We start from the raw sequence: 23,027 nt of genomic DNA, 5'->3' as shown, positions 1-23,027 counted from the left end.
TCTTCCTTGGGTGTCGGAAGCTTTCTTCCTTGGGTGTCGGAAGCTCTTTTCCTTAGGTGTGGGAAGTTCTCTCCCTTCAAGGGTGTCGGAAGCTCTCTTCCTTGGGTGTCGGAAGCTCTCTTCCTTAGGTGTCGGAAGCTTTTTTCCTTGGGTATGGGAAGCTTATGCCCTTAGGTGTGGGAAATTCTCTCCCTTGGGTGTGGGAAGCTCTCTTCATTAGGTATAGGAAGTTATCTCCCTTCAAGGGTGTGGGAAGCTTTCTATAGGACCTCATAAGTTGATTTTGCTTCCACACTCTTGAACAAGAATGTGGAAGACAATCTACATATTGTAGTTATCCCCTGTATGTTAAAGTTTTTGTTGACCTCCATGCTTAAAGTTAATTAATAATTGTTAAGCGATTGATTAGTTGACTAATAATTAATTAAGTAGTAATTAACAATGAATTAATTTATTAATAATTATCAAAATAATTACTAAATAGTTAATTAATTTCGTTTTTTTTTTTTTTCTAGCTTGTGTGGAAGTCCCAAGGCTTGACATGTGGGGCTTTCTCATGGGTTAAATTTGAATTTCTTTGCCCATGTTGGACTATATAAGGAGGATGAGTTTTCACTTCTTACATTGCTTTCATTTGCTCATTGTGTAGTGATCTTTGAAGATAGAGTGCTCTCTGGTTGAGATGGGTGTCGACAGTGCTTGACACCATTCTCTGGTTAGTAGCCTTTTCTTTGGATCGAATGCATCCATTCTTGTTGAACTGTTTGAGTTTCCATGCATTTGGCTAAGAACATGATGAACTAGTTGAATCTCCATCATGACTTAGGAGTATTTTAGAAGTCAATCCTCCATGTAGTAATAGAGGTGTGTGTTTCTGTTTGTTGTAGATGTTAGGGTCTGAAGGTTCTAGTGATGAAGGTTCCTCTAGTTCTGGCTCTAGGTTCGAGCCGCCAAGGTATTCCTTAGAGTCTTATGAAGAGAAGATGTTAGGTGACCCTCATGATCACTAAACATGCATCCCATCTGGTGAAGAGGCGGGTAAGGAGCATAGGTCCAGGGACAGAGCCTTAGATATTGGTGCATTTACTTCCCACACGTCGGTAGTTGAGGAAGGTGTCCTCAATGTTGTACCCATCTTTCGCTCAAAGTGTATGGCGGACCACTTAGGTAAGAACTTGCTAGATAGTAGACGCTAGCTTAAGGCCTTAAGGAAGTCTTGTTGTATACCCAAGAATTGCTTAAGGCCTTAGGCGGATCGATAGGCAATTCTTCATCGTGCGCTTGGTGCACGATCGGTAGGCAATTCTTCATCGTGCGCTTGGTGCACGATGAAGAATTGCCTACCGATCCGCCTAAGGGTCATGTCATGTTCTATACCCAAATATTAGAGAAGTTAGGGGTAAAGTTGCCTTTGCATCTATGGTTGCAAAAGATGATTGCCTTCATGGGGTACGCGCCTGGACAACTCAATCCTAGCCTATGGGAGACTTTGATTGGGACTTACATCATCTGGATGGAGTGTGGTCTAGGTGAGCCTTCCTTCGCTTAATGGCGGTATTGCTATAAGATGCGTCCGGCCAAGTCGTCCATGGGCTATGTTGAGTGTGCATGTCGGAGTAAGAATGAGCATATAGTCTTTGGTAAGAGGAAAAAATATTCTACTTAGAGAAACCGTTGGTGCTTCCTTTACAAGGGTTGGGAGCATGATAGAAGTATCACGCCTGAACGGCGCATTTTAACCCACTTCCAGACCATAGGTTGTAATGCATCCATTGTTTGCATACTTTGTTATTTGTTGTGATCTTTACTTGCTTCTAACTCTTTGCCTTATGTAGTGTCGAAGAAAGCTATTAATTGTCTAGATAAGATCTTGTTGATGTAGAGAAAGTGTTGAGGGTGCCAAAAGAGGATAGACACTTGAGCAAGCTACTACCCTTGTTTCAAAAGTACGATTTCTAACCTTACTATCCGAGTGCCAGAGACGAGCGAGTAAGTCGTATCCTACGTTTGCCTTTTTTACGTTTTTTTATTTTTATTTTTATAAAGTGTATTTCTTCAAACAAAGTTGTATTCCCTACTTTAATTTTCCTTGTTCAGTGGAGAAGGTGAGTAAGGAAGGGGAGGCTAGCACCAAGAAAGGGAAAAAACCATGTTACTTCCTGTAGACGACATTTTGTTTCACAAGGGAGCTCGCAAGCACAGGGTGAAGCTATTCCTAGGCTTAAGTCTCAAGAGAAGGTCCTCAAGATTGCCACCTCCAAAAGGGCTGAAGCTGAAGCCATTGGATGTGCTGCTGCCATAGTTACAGGGGAGGAAAGGCGACTGTTGCTTTCTCCTCCTAACATCGATCCCATTTTTCCTCCCATCATGAAGCACGTTGGCCAGGAAGGTGACCCTAGCTCCAGCTGTAAGAGAAAGTACAATGAAGAGGCTGGTAGCATCCCCTAGAATGACTTGAAGGATGCCATGCATCCGAATAGCTTTAGGTTCGTCAACAATTGCCTTGCAGGGCGTCGAGCCACCAGTTGAGAACGAATCGGATCGTGATCGGATGATGAGGATATCCGCCTACGTAAGTGTTACTTTGTCATTTCCTTACCTTTTTTTTTCTTTTCTTTATTTTCGTTTTCCCTTGGCACTGATGATCATCTTGTCACGTAGGTCATGACTGAGCATAATGATAAACTGCGGGAGGTCGAACGATGTAGGGCGAAGCTTCAAGACAACAAGCAGGTTGTGGATGACACTAGGAAGACGAGCAAAGCTTTGACTAAGGCTGTCCAACTCAAAGACCAAACCATGGAGAGGTTGAAGAGGCGGAATGGTGAGAACGTATCGCTCAAGAAGCGGTTGGAGGTGACTATCCTCGAGGTTTCCAAGGCCAAAATAGAGGTTGAAGAGCTGAAGAAGAGTCTCATAGCCGAGAGGGATACTACTGTGCAGGAGTTCTTATGCTCCTAGGCCTTCTTCTATGTTATCAGGCCCCACTGTGCCTGAGTGGTTCGGCTTGAGAAAAGGAAATGGATGGCCATCCTTGATCTGTACGACGGTAGATGTATTATCGACAAGTACCTTGCAGAGATATCGGAGCATCGGCAAAAGGGTGAACAATTCATCCTTGAACTCGATCTCAGTAGCGGTGATGAGTCTGAAGATGACACCAGTGCTAATGAGTTGACTCAGCAAGGTGACGATGGCGGTGATGGCGATGAAAGTGAGCCACATCAGAAGAGTTCGGCCTTAGATGACGGTGATTCGTAGTGCCTTTACTTCCTACATGTACTAGTTAGGTGCCTAAGGGCTTTTTGTGTATGGATGTTTACAACATTGCACCATTTATTTTGATGTTAAGTGCCAAGTGTTTGCCTATAATTTATGAATGTTTGTCTATGTTCAAATAGATCCCTTGTTTGGATACAACCCATGACTTGGGTCTAATTGAATGGACACACCTTGAAGATATTTGTTTATTTGGATAATCTTGTTGACAAATACTTAGACTTTATTTCATGTTGAAAGCATTCATGTTAAAGCTTCAAACTCGAGTATGTAATGTCATTTAAGTTGAAGATTTGAGTTAGAATTTTATTAAGTCAGGGTGAGACCAAGTGTTTTGGTTTTATGAATGTAAAAAAGTTGGGACGAAGTTGTCTGAATCACCTCTTTATTAAGTTATGTCAAATGGCCTTCCTTACAAAATATGCCGAATTGCTATAGCTCAACACTTGTACAATGTGAGTTTACTTGTAATAGTACTTTATGTGATCAGCGTTCTATGGGTGGCCAAGGGTCTTACCGTCGGAACTTCTGAGTTTGTAAGAGCCAAGGCGACTGATGCCGACAACTTCAAATTTTCCATCCCAGTTTAGACTGAGTGTGCCTTTGCTCAGGACTTTGTCATAGAGTAGTCTTTTCTTCAATACCCAGTCCCCTACTTTGAAATAGCGAGGTTTGACCCTAAAGTCATAGTAGTTAGAGACGCACTATATGTAAGCGATGTTCCTCAAGTGAGCCTGATCCCTATGTTTTTCGACTAGCTCTAAGTTGAGGGCAAGTTGTTTGTCATTTTCACTTTACCTGTAGTTCTTAACTTGGTATGTTGCTTGCTCGAGCTCAACTGGGACAACCGCCTCTATACCAAAGGCAAGTCAGAATGGAGTTTCTCCTATTGAAGTTTGATACAAAGTTCGGTATGACCAAAGAACCTGGGGTACAAGTTCTGGCCAAAAACCTTTAGCCTTATCCAAGCTAGTCTTCATGGTGCGCTTGATTATCTTGTTAATTGCCTCAACTTGTCCATTAGCCTGACGATGAGTTAGGGAGGCGAAACATAAGTTGATGTTGAATTTAGAGCTGAAAATCTTAAACTTCTTGTTGTCAAACTATCGCCCGTTGTTTATGACAATTGTATTCAGAATGCTGAATCAGCAAAGGATATTCTTCCATATGAAGTCTTCTATCTTTGCCTCAGCAATGGTTGCCAAGGATTCTACTTCGGCCCATTTTGTGAAGTAGTCAACTGCAATGATCGCATAACGGACCTTGCCTTCCCCCCAAGCATTGGGCCGATCAAATTAAGTCCCCATGGGGTGAAGGGCCAAGGGCTGATTATAAGAGTAAGAGGCTCAGAAAGGGAATGAGGAATAGTTGCGTAACGTTGGTACTTGTCACATGAGCGAGATATTTTGATGGCAATCCTAGTGAAGTGTTGGCCAATAATATCCCTAGCAAAAAGCCTTGTGTGCTAGGGACTAAGATCCAGCATGATCTCCGCAAACTCCCTTATGTATCTCTCGAATGACCATTTCCTCTTTAGTAGGTGTAAGACACCTCAAGTATGGCAGGGTGAAACCTCGCTTGTAGAGTTGGTAATTGATGATCAGGTAGCAGGTAGACTTGTATCAAATTTTCTTAGCTTGGACTTTATCATCTAGGAGGGTGCCATGAGTAAGGAATTTATAAATAGGGGTAATCCAACTATCCACCTGTTATGAGTTGTACACTTCCATGGCCATGGTGCTTGGTGTTGCCAACAACTCGACATGAATGTTTCTTCCAATCTCGTCTTCCACTGCTGAGGCGCGACGAGCCAAGGTGTCTGCATGATTGTTTGTTGCTCGAGGGACTTGGGAGATCTAGTAATGGAAGTGCTTGAGAAAAAGTTGTGTTTGCGCAAGATATGCTGCCATGGAGCTATCTTTAGCATGAAAGTTGTTTGTGATTTGGTTGACCACTAACTGAGGGTCGCTGAAGATGTAAGTTGTTTAATTCCAACGTGTTTGGCCAAATGTAAGCCTTCCAGAAGGGCTTCATACTCGGCCTTATTGTTTGACACATTGAATTTGAAGCGAAGAGCATACTCCAATGTAACTTTGTCGGGCGTAGTAAAGACCAATCCTACTCCATAACCCTGTTGGTTGGATGAGCCATCAACATATAGAGTCCATAATAGAAATGTTGGTTCTACTTTCTCAGCTTCCGAGGGTAACGAAACCAATGCCTCAGGTGTTGGTGAAATGTCAACATGATATGTGAATTCGGAGATGAAATATGCAAATGCCTGAGTCTTCTCAGCTGGTTTTGGTTGGTAAGAGGGTTACTGCCCACCTGATCATTCATCCTGAAGTGCCAGGAATTTGGAGTACTTGTCAAAGGGGGTGATTGGTAAGCACGATGATGGAATGTGCTTGGAAGTAAGGGTAGAGTTTTCGAGCAGACATGATCAATGCTAGTGCCAATTTCTCAATGTTAGAGTACCATGTCTCTGTATCTTATAAGGCTTTGCTAGTGTAGTAGACGGGGCACTCAACATTACCATCTCTTCGAATGGGAACCGAACTGACTACTGAAGCCGAAATAGATAAATAGATAATGACTTGGTTATGTATAGAGAAGGTTTATTTAGGCACATGCAAGTGTTGGCTTCATCCGCATTGGTTTTTATGACTTCGTTATGTATAGAGAAGGTTTATTTAGGCACATGCAAGTGTTGTTGCTTGACTGAAGTGTTGTAGCATGATCACGCAATTGATATCCTCTGATGTAACCATTGGCAGAAGGTGTTGGAAACTTCATCAGCCACATATGTGTAGTACCATGGCTTTAAGATCGTTGATGCCTGTGCGTCCAAAGATGACATTGTACACCGTCGGGCAATTAACCACAAGGAAATTAGTGGTAATAGTACATGTGTAAGGGCCTATACCAATGGTGAGTGGTAAGTGTATGATCCCCAAATGATGCACGATATCACCAGAAAAGCTTATGTTAACCTACTAATTAAAATTATAACCCTAACCTATAAATTCAAAGACCATATAAATAATTAACCTACTAATTAAATCAAGAATAAGTAAATAAGGAGATTAAGAACATACCAAAGGTGACATTCATTGGAAAATTGCAACGGAAAGTCAAGAATTATGGAGATAGGGATTTAATTGTGGATTTAAAGAACTTATGTTTCTTTTCTTGAGTAAGAAGCACATAGGCTCAATTACATAGGGTAAATGGTATTTTTCCTTAAAGAGTAGGATAAAAGTGGACTGGAGATAGAACTAATTTACAATTTTTAGCATAAAACGTATTATTTACTACCTCTCTTCTACTAAATATACATTAAAAAATAATCTGTATTGAAATTGAGTAGGCTATAAGCATGAGTTTACAAAAGAATAGATCTATTCACAAATTCATTTTTACTTCCAACACAGCCTAATTAATATTTTGTCAGTGATCATCTTCAATTCATTAGATCTGAACAACCGACAATTCAAAAAGGTGTATAAGAAGTAAAAATGAGTGAATGGATAGCACTACCTTTACAGAACACCTCCTTGGGCTACAAATCTAGCACCTTAGCCTTGTGGATGGCCACGCCATTGAAGTCTGCTGTCTGTCCCTTACTGGATAACATGAGCATAACAAACTCACTGACTTGTTGGGCCAGTACATTGCTGCAATCGTGTCCTCTTGCGCTAATGGATGATTCAATTTCAAATTAGTAAATTCTATGCATGACCAAATTGACTAAAGCAATACATTATGCCCCTTGAATCTAAGATCGAATCTCCTCCCCTGATCTAGATTATATTAGAATATCTCCCTCCCCTAGTTTTGATTGGTGAGTTAAACACAATGTTTCTTTCGCCTTGCTGCCTTAGTCTTTCGACTTTAGGACTAATTCAGTCTTCTTTAATAAATAGATATTCAGTGGGTGACTAAAGGTGGTACTCTTAAAAACCCAATAATAAATAATGAAGGAGCATTACCTGTCCTCATCATGCATGCTGAATGGGTAGCAATTATGCATGCACAGAAGTTTATGATGATATATGGCTCTTTTCACAGCCACTAATAATTGGAAACCTTATAAAAAAAGTTAGGTGCATGTATACATCATCTTAATTATTCATGTTATCCAAAACAGATTTACGTTCATCTTATATCTTTGCTTAGCCCCACAATTTAAGCAAAACCGTGTAACATTGACTAAATATGCAAAACCTAGTACCAATACACATTTGCCCAAATTTTCAGTTAATGTTTAAGATGAGATCGACTCCTCTCTACTTAGCTGGCTAATGGCTATTTCCAGTGGACTTCTCTTCACAATGCATAACATCAGAAATCACATTTTCAAAACTTGTACAGGGTAGATAAACAGGGAATATTTGGCCTCCTTTGTGTATGTGTCTGAGTACGTACCTAGTTAATCAGTTTACTTGGGACTGTTTTGATAACTGTTTCGTTTTGTAGTTTTGGTTGAAACTAAAAACAATTATCAAACAAGTTTTTAATTTTCAAAGAAAAAATAAAACTAACATAACAAAAAGTTAAAGCTTTTTTCTTCAAGACTACGTAGAACTCAATGATACAGGAAATGAATGACTAAGATTGAAAATAAAACCTCTAAACAGTTGTAGAAATCAAATCTAATGGCTAAAACATCCGTAACATGAATGATATGTAGCATTGAAGCCATGCCCAAAATAAAATAAATTAAATTAAAATCTAATAACTAAAATAGTTATAGTACACGAAATTTTTCAAAATTCTTTTTAATTTGTAATATATTGTTATGTGATATCTCTATTATGTAGTCAAAATAATACACAGTTCAAACCCCTTCCCCAGAGAGGGGGAAAAGGTTAAGAAAAAGTAAGAATTTTATGATTATAACTGCATGCAATTAATTATATTGCATTTAGTTGTTTACATAGTGATGTTATAATTACATCATGATCGATTAAGATTGTTATTCCATTTGTTAGGCAACCCAGCTGTTAGAGATGTATGTATCAAAGCTAATAGGTTCTTCAACCCTTATTGTATTAGTGATTTAATGGTCATGTGTGATGCATAAAACTGGATAATATTCCTAATTAATTTATTGTTTATATCCAATAGATGTGATATTAGAGGTGATAATCTGGCTGGATCGGGTGTTCCACCTTTTAGATAAATTTTTAATTCATTTAAAGGCATACAAGCACCCAATCCCAAGGCTTCAATCTCTCACCCCTAAAGCCAAACACTCTCTATAGGACTTACTTTACATGCATATATAGTCACTTCAATACGAAACTCTCCAATAAATTTTAATCGATCATGAAGTAATTATAGCATCAATGTCATCGTGATCAATAAGCTGTGAAAAATATACAACTGTTTCTTGATTGTATTTACTACTAATTAGAATTTATTTTTGAAGAAAATCTATATCCCATCAAATGTTTCCAAATTATATCACAATTGAAGGAAAATAAAATCAACCATACAAAAAGAGGAACAAAAACCAAAAAAAGGGATCGTAAATAATGAGCAAAGAAAGCATATAATAGTGTTTCAAGACAGGGCCATGCACGCAATCCACAAAGGTTGCAAGATAATACCCCTTTTCTTGAAGTGGGTTTGTTATCCTAACATAATTAATGTTTTTTTCCTCTATAAGAAGGAGCTTGCATTGCACCTCTTAGTTCCATCCCTAATTAAACTGTTCCATCTCTTGCACAAAGAAAAAATAATTGGGTTAAGTTAAATTGTTAGAGAGAGAGATGGGAGATGATGAACAGAACAACTCAGGTGGGAGGTTTGGTGTGATGATGAAGAAGCTGAAACCTTATTTGCTGGTGGTGAGCTTGCAATTTGGGAGTGCAGGGATGTACATAATCAGCATGGCCACTCTCAATCATGGCATGAATCGATATGTTCTCATCGTCTATCGCAATGCTACTGCAGCACTTGTCCTCGCTCCTTTTGCCTTGGTTCTTGAAAGGTTACTAGCTAAAACTCCCATAAGATTAATTAATTAATCGCATGTAAGTAATAACCTTGAATAACCTTGAATAACCTTTAATCAATTAACTAATTAATTCTCGGTATAGTAATGATATTTTTTTTTTTTCAGGAAAACGAGGCCGAAAATGACAATTTCTACCTTTTTGCACATTATGGTGCTGGGATTTCTAGAGTAAAGATACTCTCATAGTCTCACTAACACGCATATACTATACTACATAGATGACTAACACAACACATATTAACTCTATGATTAACCATCAAGTGAATTTAACCTTTGTCACATATGTAATCAATATATGGTGCATATAATATTTATGACAAAAACAAGCACTTGATTGTGCAGGCCAGTCATTGATCAGGGATTTACGTACTTGGGGATGAAATACACATCGGCCTCATTTGCATCTGCCATCATGAATGCCGTTCCGTCCGTCACCTTTGTAATCGCAGTTATTTTTAGGTAAGAATCAATTAATCAAATAGGTAGAATTCTCTCCAACGAAATGGTCTTCGAGCTTATAACTTCATAATATATAGTCTTAATCCATTCCTAGGTCATTGTATGACAAAATAAGTATATGTCGGTTACATCCCCTTCCATCTGTAGCTAGCTAGCATGTAAATCTATTTGCATGCATAAATTAATTAATAACTTATATAAACCTGAAACACATATGCACGCAGGGTCGAAACTGTAAAAATCAAAGAGGTGCGAAGTCAAGCCAAGGTGATAGGAACCCTAGTAACCTTTGCTGGTGCTTTGCTGATGACACTGTACAAAGGCCCTGTCATTGACCTCCTGTGGTCGCACAAAACCAGCAGCCACCATGAAAGTAGCAGCACCACTATAACCTCCAACCAACACTGGATAGCCGGGACACTCTTTATCCTCCTGGGTAGTGTTGCCTGGTCCTGTTTCTACGTATTGCAAGTAAGTATTAATTGAATTATGTTCCATGCATGCATGTGAGCTTGAATATATTAACAGTGAACTTAACTAACTTATATATTAATCCAGTCTATAACAGTGAAGAAATACCCAGCAAACATCTCACTTTCCTGCTTTATATGCTTGGCGGGAGCGTTGCAAGGCTCAGCTGTAGCATTTACTGTAGAGCGTTGCCCTAGTGCATGGGCGGTTGGATGGGATTCAAGGCTCCTTGCACCTCTCTACACGGTAATTATTACCACACAACTTAATACGAATTCAACCCTAACAAGAATTTTCATTTTAATTAGATGGTTTTAAGTTTAATCGAATTGGGGGAAATGAAACTAATAAAGAAGCCTTTTCAATGGTTTAGGGACTAATTAGCTCTGGGATTACATATTACGTGCAAGGCTTGGTTATGAAGACTAGAGGCCCGGTTTTTGTAACGGCTTTTAACCCTCTCTGCATGATTATCGTGTCCATTCTGGGTTCCATTATTCTAGCTGAGAAACTTCACCTTGGCAGGTAAACATAAAGAGCTAATGTCGTATTTCCCCTGCAATTTTTCTCTTAATTCTAAATTCTAATCATCTCGTGTTACGCGATATTTCTTGGCAATATTTGCGCATTATTCCTATATTTATTTTAATTATAAATTTTCTCCTAATGTGACAAATTCTGATTAAAAAGTATTGACAATGAAGAATAATGGAATGTACAATATGTTCTGATGTTGTACATCTTGTGACATAACTTTTGTTTGGAACAAATACTGCCTACTTTTACTAGAAGGTATCTTCGTGATGTAATCAATCAACTTTCAGCATGCATTTGATATGTATCATTCTTATCTTTTTCTAAATAGTACATCATACATTTTAATTCCCACTAATTTTTTTTTTTTTTTTAAATTTAAACTTGACATATAGTATCATTGGAGGCATGGTCATCGCATTTGGCCTTTATTCTGTGGTGTGGGGTAAAAGCAAGGATTATGGCACTAACCCAGCTGTGCAATCCAATACTACTGTGAAGGATGAAGCTCAGGAGTTACCAATTACTAAAGCAAACGCTGTCAGTGGTGCAAAATTGGTGATTGATAAAAATAGCATCGACCAGCCATCCCAAATGCAATTAAAGACTGTCCAAATATAATGCTGATCAAGAACTTTTTATTTATCGTTTGAATTTTATCGGATGCTCTTGAAGGAACAAGTACTTTATATGTATAAAGAATCTGATAATGCCTCTGTATTATATTCCCTTTTGATTGTAATTATGTAGTAAGTCTCTTTTCTCTAGCTCTTAGCTATAGCTTTATGTAGTAGTATGAATTGACACAAAGAAGGGTGTCAACAAGCCACAATAAGAATATATCCCATGGGTCTATTCGTCCTTCTATATTGCCCAATGTTCTCCAATTGTTTATTCTTCTGCTTTTGGCATTTTTTAAGATCTGGAATGATGCTATGAAATACTCTATATATTTACTAATAGCATTACTTCTATGTAATCTGTTTTTATTGTTCGATCTTGTGTATTTACCAAAATCCATCTCCGTATGACGTACTTGTAATTAGTCCAAATCTTTGTATTTAGCAACTGTTTATCAATGACATCTACTATTGTTTGGAAGAAAGCATTACTTCTATAGGTGAACCACTTACACAGCTACATATATGAGTGAAATTTATATATACATTTTATAAGTAGAGAGCATGGGTTATATTACATTTTATCGAATGATATTTTTGTAATGTATTCAAGCTCGCCAATAACATCCGACTTTAATAGTATAATATTATTGTAATAATAGTGTCCTTTCATTTTATTAATTATAACTTTACCTTTATCATATACCATTGGACTATAAATTATGAGGATTATAGTGTAATCTTACATTTCTTGTAATTTAGAGATTAAATGCTAGCATCATGTTGTAACAGGAATTAAAGTGAAGGTTGAAGAAATTTGAGATTTTACCATAAAATCAATTAGTAATATGAGGGTGTTGGGCTTGACATGTGGCCCCCTCACCTCTGGAGAATATTCAAGTAAAGCACGTATACTACACAAATTGGGTGACGTGGAGCCATGAATGGAGCTACCTTGGGCCAGGGCGGGACGGATGCCCTCACTCAGTTTATTTAGTTGGAAAAAAAAATGTACATGCTTGTGACATAAGTAAGATCTGTCACTAGTTTATTTGCTTGTGACATTAGCCTTAGCTCTTCTAGTTGCTATTGCCAACATTGAAAGAGCATTTTTGGCCATGGGAGATCAATGGATGAATGATAACAGTCTTATAGAGAGAGGTTTGGTGGTATTGGTACCAATGGCCGATCTAGGATTCGAATCTTGGGGGTTCATTGGGTTAAAGGTTCAAGTTTTTTTATATGGAAACGGATCGCAAAGTGCACAAGAGATTTTCAGATATTCACTGAGGCATTTTCTCGAACACTGGGTGGACTTGTTGTTGTGAGTCAAACCGTGATGTGCATATGTCAACAGATATTGACATATATGGAAGCAATTAGATGAGTGATATCGATAGAATTCATTGAATGTTGTCGACACATCATGTTGAAATATGCTTAGTAGGTATTTCATCAAACACTTGGTAGGTACACAAAGGACCCGTACAAAACATTCGGAGGGTCCTCAGAAGATCTTCACACACACACACACACACACATTAACCTTTCTGCACGCGCTCACGCATATGTGAGAGGCACACACACACACACTAGCCTTTCCGCACGCGCTCACGCGCATGTGAGAGGCATTTTTGAATCACGGGTGCTACGCACCCTAGCTATGTTGTATGGAAAATCTTATAGATTATTATATAAGTATTTTGTTTATTAAATTCTTAGCTTTTTACTTTGTGACTTTATTGTTTGAAGATATTCCTATCTATATAGATCTCTAGCTTCGTCCTTGCATGGAGCGTGTGTGACCGTTGGGCTTCATACATGTGTGAATATTCAAGTTAAGCACGTGGACAACATAAGTAGAGTCACGGAGCGTATGTGACCATTGGGCTTCACCTATGACCAACTGTTTATGCACAGTTAGGGTTTAGCTAGGGTGACTTGTGTACAAACAGTTAACCTATTCGTATAAACATTCGTGCCATCAAAATTCAACTTACTTACAAAATGTTCATTGCCTCAATTTTTTTATGTTGTCTTTATTATTAATAAAAATTCTTCAAGTATTTTTGGTTGAAAAAAAATTCTGTGAGGTCCTTTTCATTAACTTTTTTTTGTAAATGAAATTATGAAACTGGTGCACATGCATGCAAACATATAAATTTGATTCAGGATAATTGTCACGTCACTTTACAAATTCGTTTGTACACGTTATTAGTTGCAGCGGTAGGTGACTCTTTTCGTATATCTGATTAGATGACATTTTTGTGCTTCCGTTTACGATACGACACTTATTTTATGGCTGATTATAACGGACTTGCAAATCCAAAAATTCCCAACTTACCTCTTTCCAAGCTCGATGAAGAAACTCGAAACAGTGAGGCAATCATATTCAAACCATGGAGCAATATAGTTAGTAGAAGTAGAATTGGTAGAGGACTCTTCAGATAGAAAATATCAGTACTGCGAACACAAACTTACAAACGGTGAGTGAGGATTGTCATGGCTACCGCCGAGGTTTTCTAATTAAAAAAAAAATGATTTTGCTAATCTTGTAAAAAAATTGACGACCGTGTTTGTTAGTTTTTTTTTTCTTCTATTACAATCAATATTACAACTCTAAGCTACCTGAAGAAGAAAGTGTTATCCCAACAGAACAATTTTACATTTATACTCTTTTGTTTCTTCCCCTATGACCATGTGCAATTGTCTGGGTTAATACCTAAAAGTTGCCCAAAAAATTTTAGACTCTAACTCAGAAATAGCTTTTCTTCTTCAATAATTACACTGACCTCATTTGTACACATATACATCGCATGAAAGTCATGGAAAACCCTTACAAATCTGAAACATATGAAAATTAGGCAAACTTGTAGGAAAGTGAAATTTATATGGATCTTTGAACAAATACATAGGTATTTATAGAGCTTTGGGTGAATTTTGATTTAAATAATTTTTTTTTAATTTTTTTAGCTGTCAGGTTTAATTTTGGGCCATTAAATCTGCTTTTTTTTACTGTTAGATTTGATCATATTAAATTTTAGCCGTTAGGATTACTGTATTTATAAATTAGACTTAAAAATAATAATTTGAATGATCGAATCATGTGAGCCGTTAGATGCAAAACTAGCCATTGGCCTTGGTTTGGTTTAGGTGGCCGATAAAGCTGCCAGAGGTGGGTCCCACTCACTGCAATTATGTCGTGTGTCATATTGCAGAAGTTGTCGAGACAAAGAGAGGAAGAAAGTTTAAACCTCAAATTTTAGATTTTAACCCAACATTGCAAATGTTACAACAACTAGCTAGTTCCACATTATAAAGCTTCATCTCACACATATTAATGACGTTACCCTTAGAAATTTTAAAGTTGGACAGGAAAAAACACAACCACACAAAAAAAGAGTCGGCCAAATACATATGTTGTTTTTTGATTTTTGTTTTCTGTTTGCAATAATTATTAACCACAACCAATTCTCCTTTCAAAAACCAAAGATTTTAGGGTGGGATTCCACTAACCTGATTTAAATTTTGCGTGGAATCCAAACACGAAACCACCATCTTTATATGTTTGGACTTTATCTCCCCAAGTGTTTTACACTCATCCAGGAAAAATAATGGCAATAGTACTGTGCGTTTAATATATATATATACACACACACACGCACACATATACATATATGAGTTATTGTGTTAATTAGCCTATGGTGAGGGTGAATATGGGTATAAATTAGGTCTAGTGTATGAAACTCACCAATTTAATTATTTCTCTCAAAGATTACTTCTACAAAAAATCATCTGAATTTCAAACCATTTAAACGTTGGATTAAATAGTATAATAGTGTTTCTCTTGAAAAACTATATTCCTCTATTTTATTCACTAGGATGTCTTAGTGGTTTTGAATTTGTCTAATTTTTTACAAAAATAATCCATGAATGATGTACTAAAATATATATGTTTTAGATCATTGAAAAAAAAATTGCAGAATAAGGCCCACAAGTGTCGCTCAAATAAAATTATTATAGAAAAAAACCCTCAAATGTAAGGGGACTATACATATAAAAGTAGTTAAAATGGAAATACTGTGTGAGTTACATATTATATTATATATCTAAAACATGCATATTGCACCTAATCGGTTGATTAATTTTTTTTTTCTTTTCCCATTCTGGTACATCATATAACCGGTAAGCTTGGCCACGAAGTACATGTTATGGCGATCTATAGTTTTGTGCGTTAATAAAAAAAATGTAGTTCCGAAAAATATGCATGTACATTATTCAGAAATTCTCTCAAAAAAATACGATGAAATATTTGAACACATATGAGATTTAAATATTTATATTTGAAATATTTAATTTGTTTTAATTTTTCGATAATGATTAAATACACATATCTTATGTGAGTTTTACATGTAATATTAAAAAAAGTGTGACAAATACATGTACTAACGTGAAAATGTATATTATGTATAGGGCGTTTGGTTTAAACCAGCAAAGGGCTTTTCCATCCTTAATTATCTACAAAAGCGATGGAAGTATTAAATTAACAATTTTGTGTAGTTTGCACTAAATTAATCAAGGAAAGAATCAATAGTGGCGTATTTATAAGCCAAAACATGCCTGAATGTGGAGAATAGGTTTTCGATTATTATCCTCAAATTGTGGCCATACAAAATAAAGAATCATTAGTGTCTTTCTGATTGGCAAAGTTATATTATAGTATGAAAAGCCAGCCTCTACAAGAAATTTAGCTGAGTACCTTAACCACGTTTTAGGGATTGCTATAGGAGACATTATATAAAGACGATCGACAGATAGTGCGTAACCTTGACAAAATTTACCGTCCATGTCAATCCCACTAACATTACTTGATATGAATGAGACTTACTAATGGGAGAAACTTTATGGTATGATAACTGCCATACTACAACATACATGTTATTATTCATGCTTGTTATAACACATGTATTCATAAAATATCAATTTTATTGTTTACTCAAATTATAACACGTAAATTAATAACACACCACGTCAAGGGTGGATGGAAGTAGGGATCAAGGTGGTCCCAAGACCACTCGGTGTCCGGAAAATATACATGTGAAGGTCCCCCAAGGACACTCTAAGTGTTTGGTATGGGTCATTGCCTACTAAATGTTTGATGTGTAATGCATGCTAGGCATACCTCCATAGGTTGTGTCGACAACACCAACAAATTCTCTATATCACTCATCAGATTGTTTCGGTAGATGCCGTTATCTGTTGACATGTGCACAATATGGTTTGGTTATCGACAACAAGCCCGCCAATAGTTCGACGAAATACGTTAATGAATAAATTTTTTCTTCGCGCTTTGCACTCTGTTTCTATCTCAAAAACTTGTATTTAACACCAAAACCACCCAAGATTGAAATCTTTGATCCACCACTACACCACGTCACACTCAAATTTTCTCTCATTTATTGAATTTGATCATCCCATAGTGAAAAAGTGCCCAAGTATGGTGAGTTAACTTGGCCATGGGTTAAGTACCTTAATATATTAAAGTGGTGTCCACTCTTCATAGCACCCGCTTCTACTATACCCAAGCACCACGTAAGTTTAGCCTCTTGCATGTATCATGCTGCACTCAACCTATATATGATTTGGTGGTCAATGAATCAAATCCCCACTTTAATAAATTAAGTATGGAAAGAAAAGGAAAAGCATTATTTTCATACAGATCCACTTAATTAAACTCCTCTCTCTCTCTCTCTCTCTCTCAAGTTTTGTTTGATTCCCACCCAATTGAGGATTGCTTGTATGTGGGTGTGCTTGGTTAATGGATAAGAGTATCGACACATTAGACACGCACAGAGAGAGAGAGAGAGAGAGAGAGAGAGAGAGAGAGAGAGAGAGAGAGAGATTGTATTTGTGTTTGAGTGGTTTAGACATGTACGTATCATTTTGAAAAGTGGCCGGGCTGCTGTCGCTTTATTTTTGCTTTTGAGGCTTATAAGAGGGACATTTCTCAGTTTAGTTTTCGCATCCTCTCACAAATTAATTAGTGGAGTGTGTAAGAGGTAGTAGAGAGAGCAACGCTACTACTAGTACTAGTAATAGCTAGCCAGTGCATAGAAAATTAATCATGGAAGAGTCTAAGTTGAGTTTATTTCTCATCAAGATAAAGCCTTACTTGGCTATGATCTCCCTTCAGTTTGGATACTCAGGCATGTACATCATTAGTATGGTCTCATTGAAGCATGGCATGAGTCACTTCGTTCTCTCCGTTTACCGTCACGTTGTTGCCTTCTGTGTCATTGCACCCTTCGCCTTTTTTCTTGAAAGGTCATCTCTCTCTACCATTTATTACCTCATATATTTCAAAAATGTATGCATTTATGCATATATAGATAGGCGTTTTGCTACTAAAATTACTTGTTATGAAAATGATACGTACGTTGTTACAACATGTAATATGGCAATATAAATCGTACGGTATTATTACAAAATTTTACATGCGATTAATGGTTTAAATTTCTAGTTTAACATGTAATATGCCAACTTAGTGGCAAGTACCTGCATGTTAATGCCTGTATACATATTATATTTCCTTTTTTTGCCCTACTATTTTGACCACATTGTTTTGACCACATTGTTTTTACCTCTCTTTTACAGGAAAATAAGGCCAAGAATGACTCTCCCGATATTCCTCCGAATAGTTCTGCTTGGTTTTCTTGAGTAACACTCTCTAACTTTTTTATATTTTTCTTCCGAATGGCAATATATAATATGGTTGAAAGTATATATAGGTTAAGGGGTGAAACAAATAAATTTTCAGATTATTGCATGTACAATCATCATATACTAATATGATTAACATATGAATATATACAGGCCAGTTCTTGATCAAAACTTATACTTTCTGGGAATGAAGTACACCTCAGCAACATTTGCATCTGCTGTTGTCAATGTCCTTCCGGCCATTACCTTCATAATGGCACTTTGTTTCAGGTAAAGTTAATACTCACTCCTGAACTTATGCATGCATGATTAATGTTTTTAGTGCGCTTATGCAAATTAAACAAATAAAAAGGTTTGAGGTATGTTTGGGAGACAACACATTGGAAGGCACTACGGGGATTGGCATATACTGTTCCAATCACATCGTGCCACTTTATGTGTCTAGAGACTTTTTTCTTCCTCTTATTTTCGCTGAAATCATGGTGGACATGATGCTATCATAATCAGTTCACATATATAATATGAAAGAAGAAATATGGATTACTATGGAAAAGTTTTGTAAGACATGACGTAAGTCCTCACACGTGGCACTTGCATTAAAGAGAAAAAAAAAGTATAATTAATAATTAAAAGTAAGTTTGCTAATACGGGCAGCCAAGTTGGTTAAAGTAGTATACTCTTTCTTATCAATACATAAGTTTGAATCATTCTTCGTAGTTTATAGCATCTCTAATCTATTGAAGAATGACTCAAATCTTATATGAATCAAGCTTCATATTTGAGTTTCCGGGCAAAGTGAGACCCAAATTAAATGTGGGTTTCAACATGAAATTTGTGTCCAAGGTGGAACCCAACCAACAAGGATAAATTTTATTCAACCAAGAAAAATAAGACTTGAGCTTTGAGTCCAATCCTCTAGAATGCACAATTTTGAGTTTTGACTCAAATCTTACAACTCAAAATATAAATATATAGATCTAAGGATATAAGTCTTTGCATTGGAGGAGAAAATCAAAATACTAAAAAACACCACCCTTTTATTATGACAGAATATAAAGAATATAAGTATAACATTTGAGTCTTTGCATTAGATGCTCTTAGAATAGATTATAATATCATTTTGTCAAAATAAAAGCAATAATAAACCTGCTACTAATTAAATAGCTCATGATTTGAGTGATACTTCTTCTTGCTCATAAATAGAAAAATGTAAACCAAGAAATTCGGATTCTCCACTTGTGGAATCCAATGCTAGTTTGCTGTATAAAGTAGTGGTAAAATGGGTATAATTTATGTTTCCTAGTGGTAAAATGGATTAAGAGATTAATCCAGTGTTTACTCTGAATGACATAAGATGCTGCTCTCTTTCCTTCTGGTGCATTTTTCGTCCTTATCTGTCCACGAATAATTCCTCTCTATTTCCCATCCCACAAATTCATATTAATTTTGAGGAAAATCAGGATAAGACTAATAGGTCGGTCTCCCAAGAGAATTAGAGAAAATTCATTTGATAACAGAATGTCCAAATGTTATTTGATCGAAAATTATATGATATGCTCTTATAAACATTGCATGATACATTGACACTATCATATACAATCTTTCTAAGTTTACAGCATCTATATAATCTCATTCGATCGGTTGATATTAATATATATTTGATCTAATTAAAATCCTATTTTTCTTATGGAATTATGATATGTACAAATACAAAATAATAAAAAAGTTTACCTCACCGTTGTCCTAATTTTAACTATTGTCGTTTGATTAACTAGGCTAGAGACTGTGAACGTTAAGAAGCTACATAGCCTAGCGAAGGTGATTGGAACCGTAATCACAGTGGGAGGAGCAATGATCATGACATTGTACAAAGGCCCCATTGTGGATATCATACGAGGACACTCACACAGCCACAACAGCAGCACCACCGACTCCGGCGAACAGCATTGGGTTGCTGGCCCCTTGATGCTCATAGGCAGCTGCGGTGGTTGGGCAAGTTTCTTCATTCTTCAAGTGAGTACCTAGCTATTCACAATTAATATTTCTCACCTAGCTATTTTTACAGATATAGGTAATATTTTGTTGCCAAATAATGAGAAATCCTCTCTTGCCATTTTGGGAATTAGGATTATTGATTAGGTTGACTATTGTTTGAATTTTAAGTTCAAATTAACAATCTGACTAAGTATTTGTCGATCAATATAAGTTTGGCAAGAAAACTTTAATTGGCATGTGAAGTACTTATCAAATTATCAGTATAATGTCACGCATCAACATAAAAATACTAATCTATTTAAACTAAAAAATTTGACATCATTGCAAACATATTCTCTATTTTGCCGGGCTTAAAAGGACGTTTTTGTAGTGCTTGAAGATTTCTTATATATTAATGTATATGATAATTAAGTTAATCCAAGCTTTTATGTGTTGCAATCAGTCATTTACGTTGAAGAAATACCCGGCAGAGCTCTCTCTCACGGCTTGGATATGCTTGATGGGTATGTTGGAAGGTGGAGTAATAACATTTGCAGTGGAACGCAAACTGAGTGTTTGGGTTATAGGTTGGGACTCAAGGCTTCTTGCTTCCGTTTACTCTGTGAGTACACATACCACACTGTATTCCCATATTCACAAACGAGCCTTTGTAACATATAATAAAATCATCTCACACGTTATATATTAATCTTGTGAATCATAATTAGGGAGTGGTTTGTTCTGGGATTGCATATTATGTGCAAGGAGTTGTGATTAGGGAACGAGGCCCCGTTTTTGTGACCGCTTTCAGCCCCCTCTGCATGATCATCACCGCTGGTCTAGGGGCTGTCGTTTTAGCTGAGCAAGTCCACCTCGGAAGGTATATAACGCTAAAATTTCTCTATAAATTGAATAAAACTATTTGTATCGTCTCAATTGATGATGTGTTGTACCATCTCTCTAATTAAATGAAAGACTGGTGAGTTTCTCTGCTAAAAGTATTAAAAATTATATATGACAGGTCATGTGGATAATTGTCACCTTAGATGCATATAAGTTATTTACTGAATCTCGCACGTACAGATGTACTATTAATAGCTAATAGTTGTTCAAGCATGCATAACTCTAGAAAACAAAGCAATCATCACATTTGTTTTACTTATTTTGCTGGTTGTCTCCTTTGTTCTCTGTCTCAGTATAATTGGAGCCATTTGCATAGTGTTCGGGCTCTACACTGTGGTCTGGGGCAAAAGCAAGGACCCTCTAGCCTCAAGCGCACCGTTGAAAGATGAGAAAACTCGTAACCTTGAGCTGCCAGTGAGTGCCGATCATCACAATAGCACAAATGAACGTACCTGATGACAAGATTTCAGTACCAGGATTCCCAAAACCAAAGGAATCGACCATATCGATATACATATCGGTGTTCCAATTTATGTTCCTGCCAAGCCGTGTTACAGTTACGAAAGGACCATGAAAGATTATGCACAAATCTTTTTTGGAACCTCCTTAATTATGTCATGTTGTATTTTGGCTATGTGCATGTGTTAATTTTTTTGACGTATGTTTTGATCGTATGCACCTTGAGAGTGAATGAAGTGATCAATGTAATATTTTAGCCAGTTATATATGTATGTTTGTCTTAGCTCTCCATGTTCTTCATGTTTTTCCTTTTCTCTTTTACAAATTTTTTGGTTCATTGGGTTTTATTAAATCCACAATTTTACTGGTGTGTAGGGTAAACTAAATACTTCTACTGCTTTAAGCTCCCCGCGAATTCATCCAAAGAAATTGAACGCTTTTGGTGGAGGGATCAAAAACCTCAAATAGGGTTCCACTAGGTATGCTTCAATGAACAACTCTTTTTCAACCTTGCCCATATGGTGGCAAAAATTGGTTGGAAGGTCATGTTATTCCCGGAGTCGGTCTTACCTCGAATTTTGAAAGCTAAATATTTTCCTAATACTTTAAGAGGTAAGTACTTAAGTGGGCTGAATTCCGATTTTCTCAAATGGCCAACTGGTAGGGTAGCTTCTAGCTCTTGGTGGGCTGTGGTTTATGGTGGTCAATTGTTGAAAAATGGTCTTATTTGGAGGGTTGGCTCAGGTGCTAATATTAGTTTTTGGTTTTATGCCTGGCTTGATGATGGCATTCTCGTTGATAAGGCCTTGATTCCTTTGGATATTTATGCTAAAGCTTTAAAGGTTATAGACTTTTGCTATGGTAATTGTTGGAATGTTTCTGCCTTGAGAGCTGTTCTTCCGAAGGAATATGTTTGGGAGATTTCTGCAATTCCTATTGGTCTCAACAATGGAGATAGTGATTGTATTATTTTTGGAAGCATTCAAATGATGGAAATTTTAGTGTTAAATCAGCTTATCTTGCAAGTATTGATGATGAAGTTTTTGACTATCGGAGTTGGAGTGATATATGGAAGCTTAAGCTACCTCCTCAAGTGCTTCATTTTTTATGGCTGACTCTGCATTGGAGATTGCTTTTCAATGAGCAGAGAGCTAAGAGAGGTATGACTGATAATTCCTATTGTGACTTTTGTGATGGTTGTGTTGAATCTATTGATCATATTCTTCAACGGTGTGATCGTGCAAAGTTAGTGTGGAATCAATTGGGTATGCATTCAATTGTTCTGTCATCAGTTGATATGGACTTTCATGATTGGATGAGAGTGAATCTTTTTTTGAGAAGATTGCTTTGCCATAATCTGCGTTGGTGGGGTGTTTTTGCCTTTGCTTGTTGGTGGTTATGGGAATGGAGGAATGTAAGCAATTTTGCATCTGATTTCATTTTCCCAAGTGAACCTCATATTTTCCTTTTTAAAGCTGCTAAAGAGTGGTTTGAGCTGAAAAATTTTGGTGCTAAGTCTGTGAAGAGTAGGATTTTTTTAGCCTGGGATCCTCCTCCTCCTAATTATGTCAAGTTGAATGTGG

The 23,027-nt window shown here is 36.8% G+C and overlaps 2 protein-coding genes across 2 annotated transcripts; both read left to right on the top strand.

Moving 5' to 3' along the window:
- The first annotated feature begins 9,066 nt into the window (after positions 1-9,066).
- LOC137716798 (WAT1-related protein At4g08290) lies at positions 9,067-11,612 on the top strand. Its single transcript, XM_068456173.1, has 7 exons — positions 9,067-9,277; positions 9,410-9,472; positions 9,647-9,763; positions 9,988-10,234; positions 10,322-10,480; positions 10,608-10,759; positions 11,164-11,612. The coding sequence occupies exons 1-7, from the start codon at positions 9,102-9,104 to the stop codon at positions 11,387-11,389; spliced, it is 1,140 nt and encodes a 379-aa protein (XP_068312274.1). The 5' UTR covers positions 9,067-9,101; the 3' UTR covers positions 11,390-11,612.
- Positions 11,613-17,420: 5,808 nt separating this feature from the next.
- LOC137717681 (WAT1-related protein At1g21890-like) lies at positions 17,421-21,731 on the top strand. The gene is made up of 7 exons (XM_068457119.1): positions 17,421-17,712; positions 18,043-18,105; positions 18,262-18,378; positions 19,884-20,121; positions 20,546-20,704; positions 20,811-20,962; positions 21,279-21,731. The coding sequence occupies exons 1-7, from the start codon at positions 17,513-17,515 to the stop codon at positions 21,439-21,441; spliced, it is 1,092 nt and encodes a 363-aa protein (XP_068313220.1). The 5' UTR covers positions 17,421-17,512; the 3' UTR covers positions 21,442-21,731.
- The last annotated feature ends 1,296 nt before the right edge of the window (positions 21,732-23,027 follow it).

This window comes from Pyrus communis, chromosome 15, assembly GCF_963583255.1.
Source record: "Pyrus communis chromosome 15, drPyrComm1.1, whole genome shotgun sequence".
Classification (NCBI taxonomy): Eukaryota; Viridiplantae; Streptophyta; class Magnoliopsida; order Rosales; family Rosaceae; genus Pyrus; species Pyrus communis.
Note: the sequence above shows the minus strand (reverse complement) of the source record. Positions and strands in the feature narration are given on the sequence as shown.

Coding starts and splice junctions, on each gene's coding strand:
- LOC137716798 (XM_068456173.1), top strand. CDS start 9,102: ATGATGAAGAAGCTGAAACCTTATTTGCTGGTGGTGAGCTTGCAATTT. Junction 9,473..9,646: donor ATGGTGCTGGGATTTCTAGA/GTAAAGATACTC, acceptor TTGATTGTGCAG/GCCAGTCATTGATCAGGGAT. Junction 10,760..11,163: donor GAGAAACTTCACCTTGGCAG/GTAAACATAAAG, acceptor CTTGACATATAG/TATCATTGGAGGCATGGTCA.
- LOC137717681 (XM_068457119.1), top strand. CDS start 17,513: ATGGAAGAGTCTAAGTTGAGTTTATTTCTCATCAAGATAAAGCCTTAC. Junction 20,705..20,810: donor TTCTTGCTTCCGTTTACTCT/GTGAGTACACAT, acceptor AATCATAATTAG/GGAGTGGTTTGTTCTGGGAT. Junction 20,963..21,278: donor GAGCAAGTCCACCTCGGAAG/GTATATAACGCT, acceptor TCTCTGTCTCAG/TATAATTGGAGCCATTTGCA.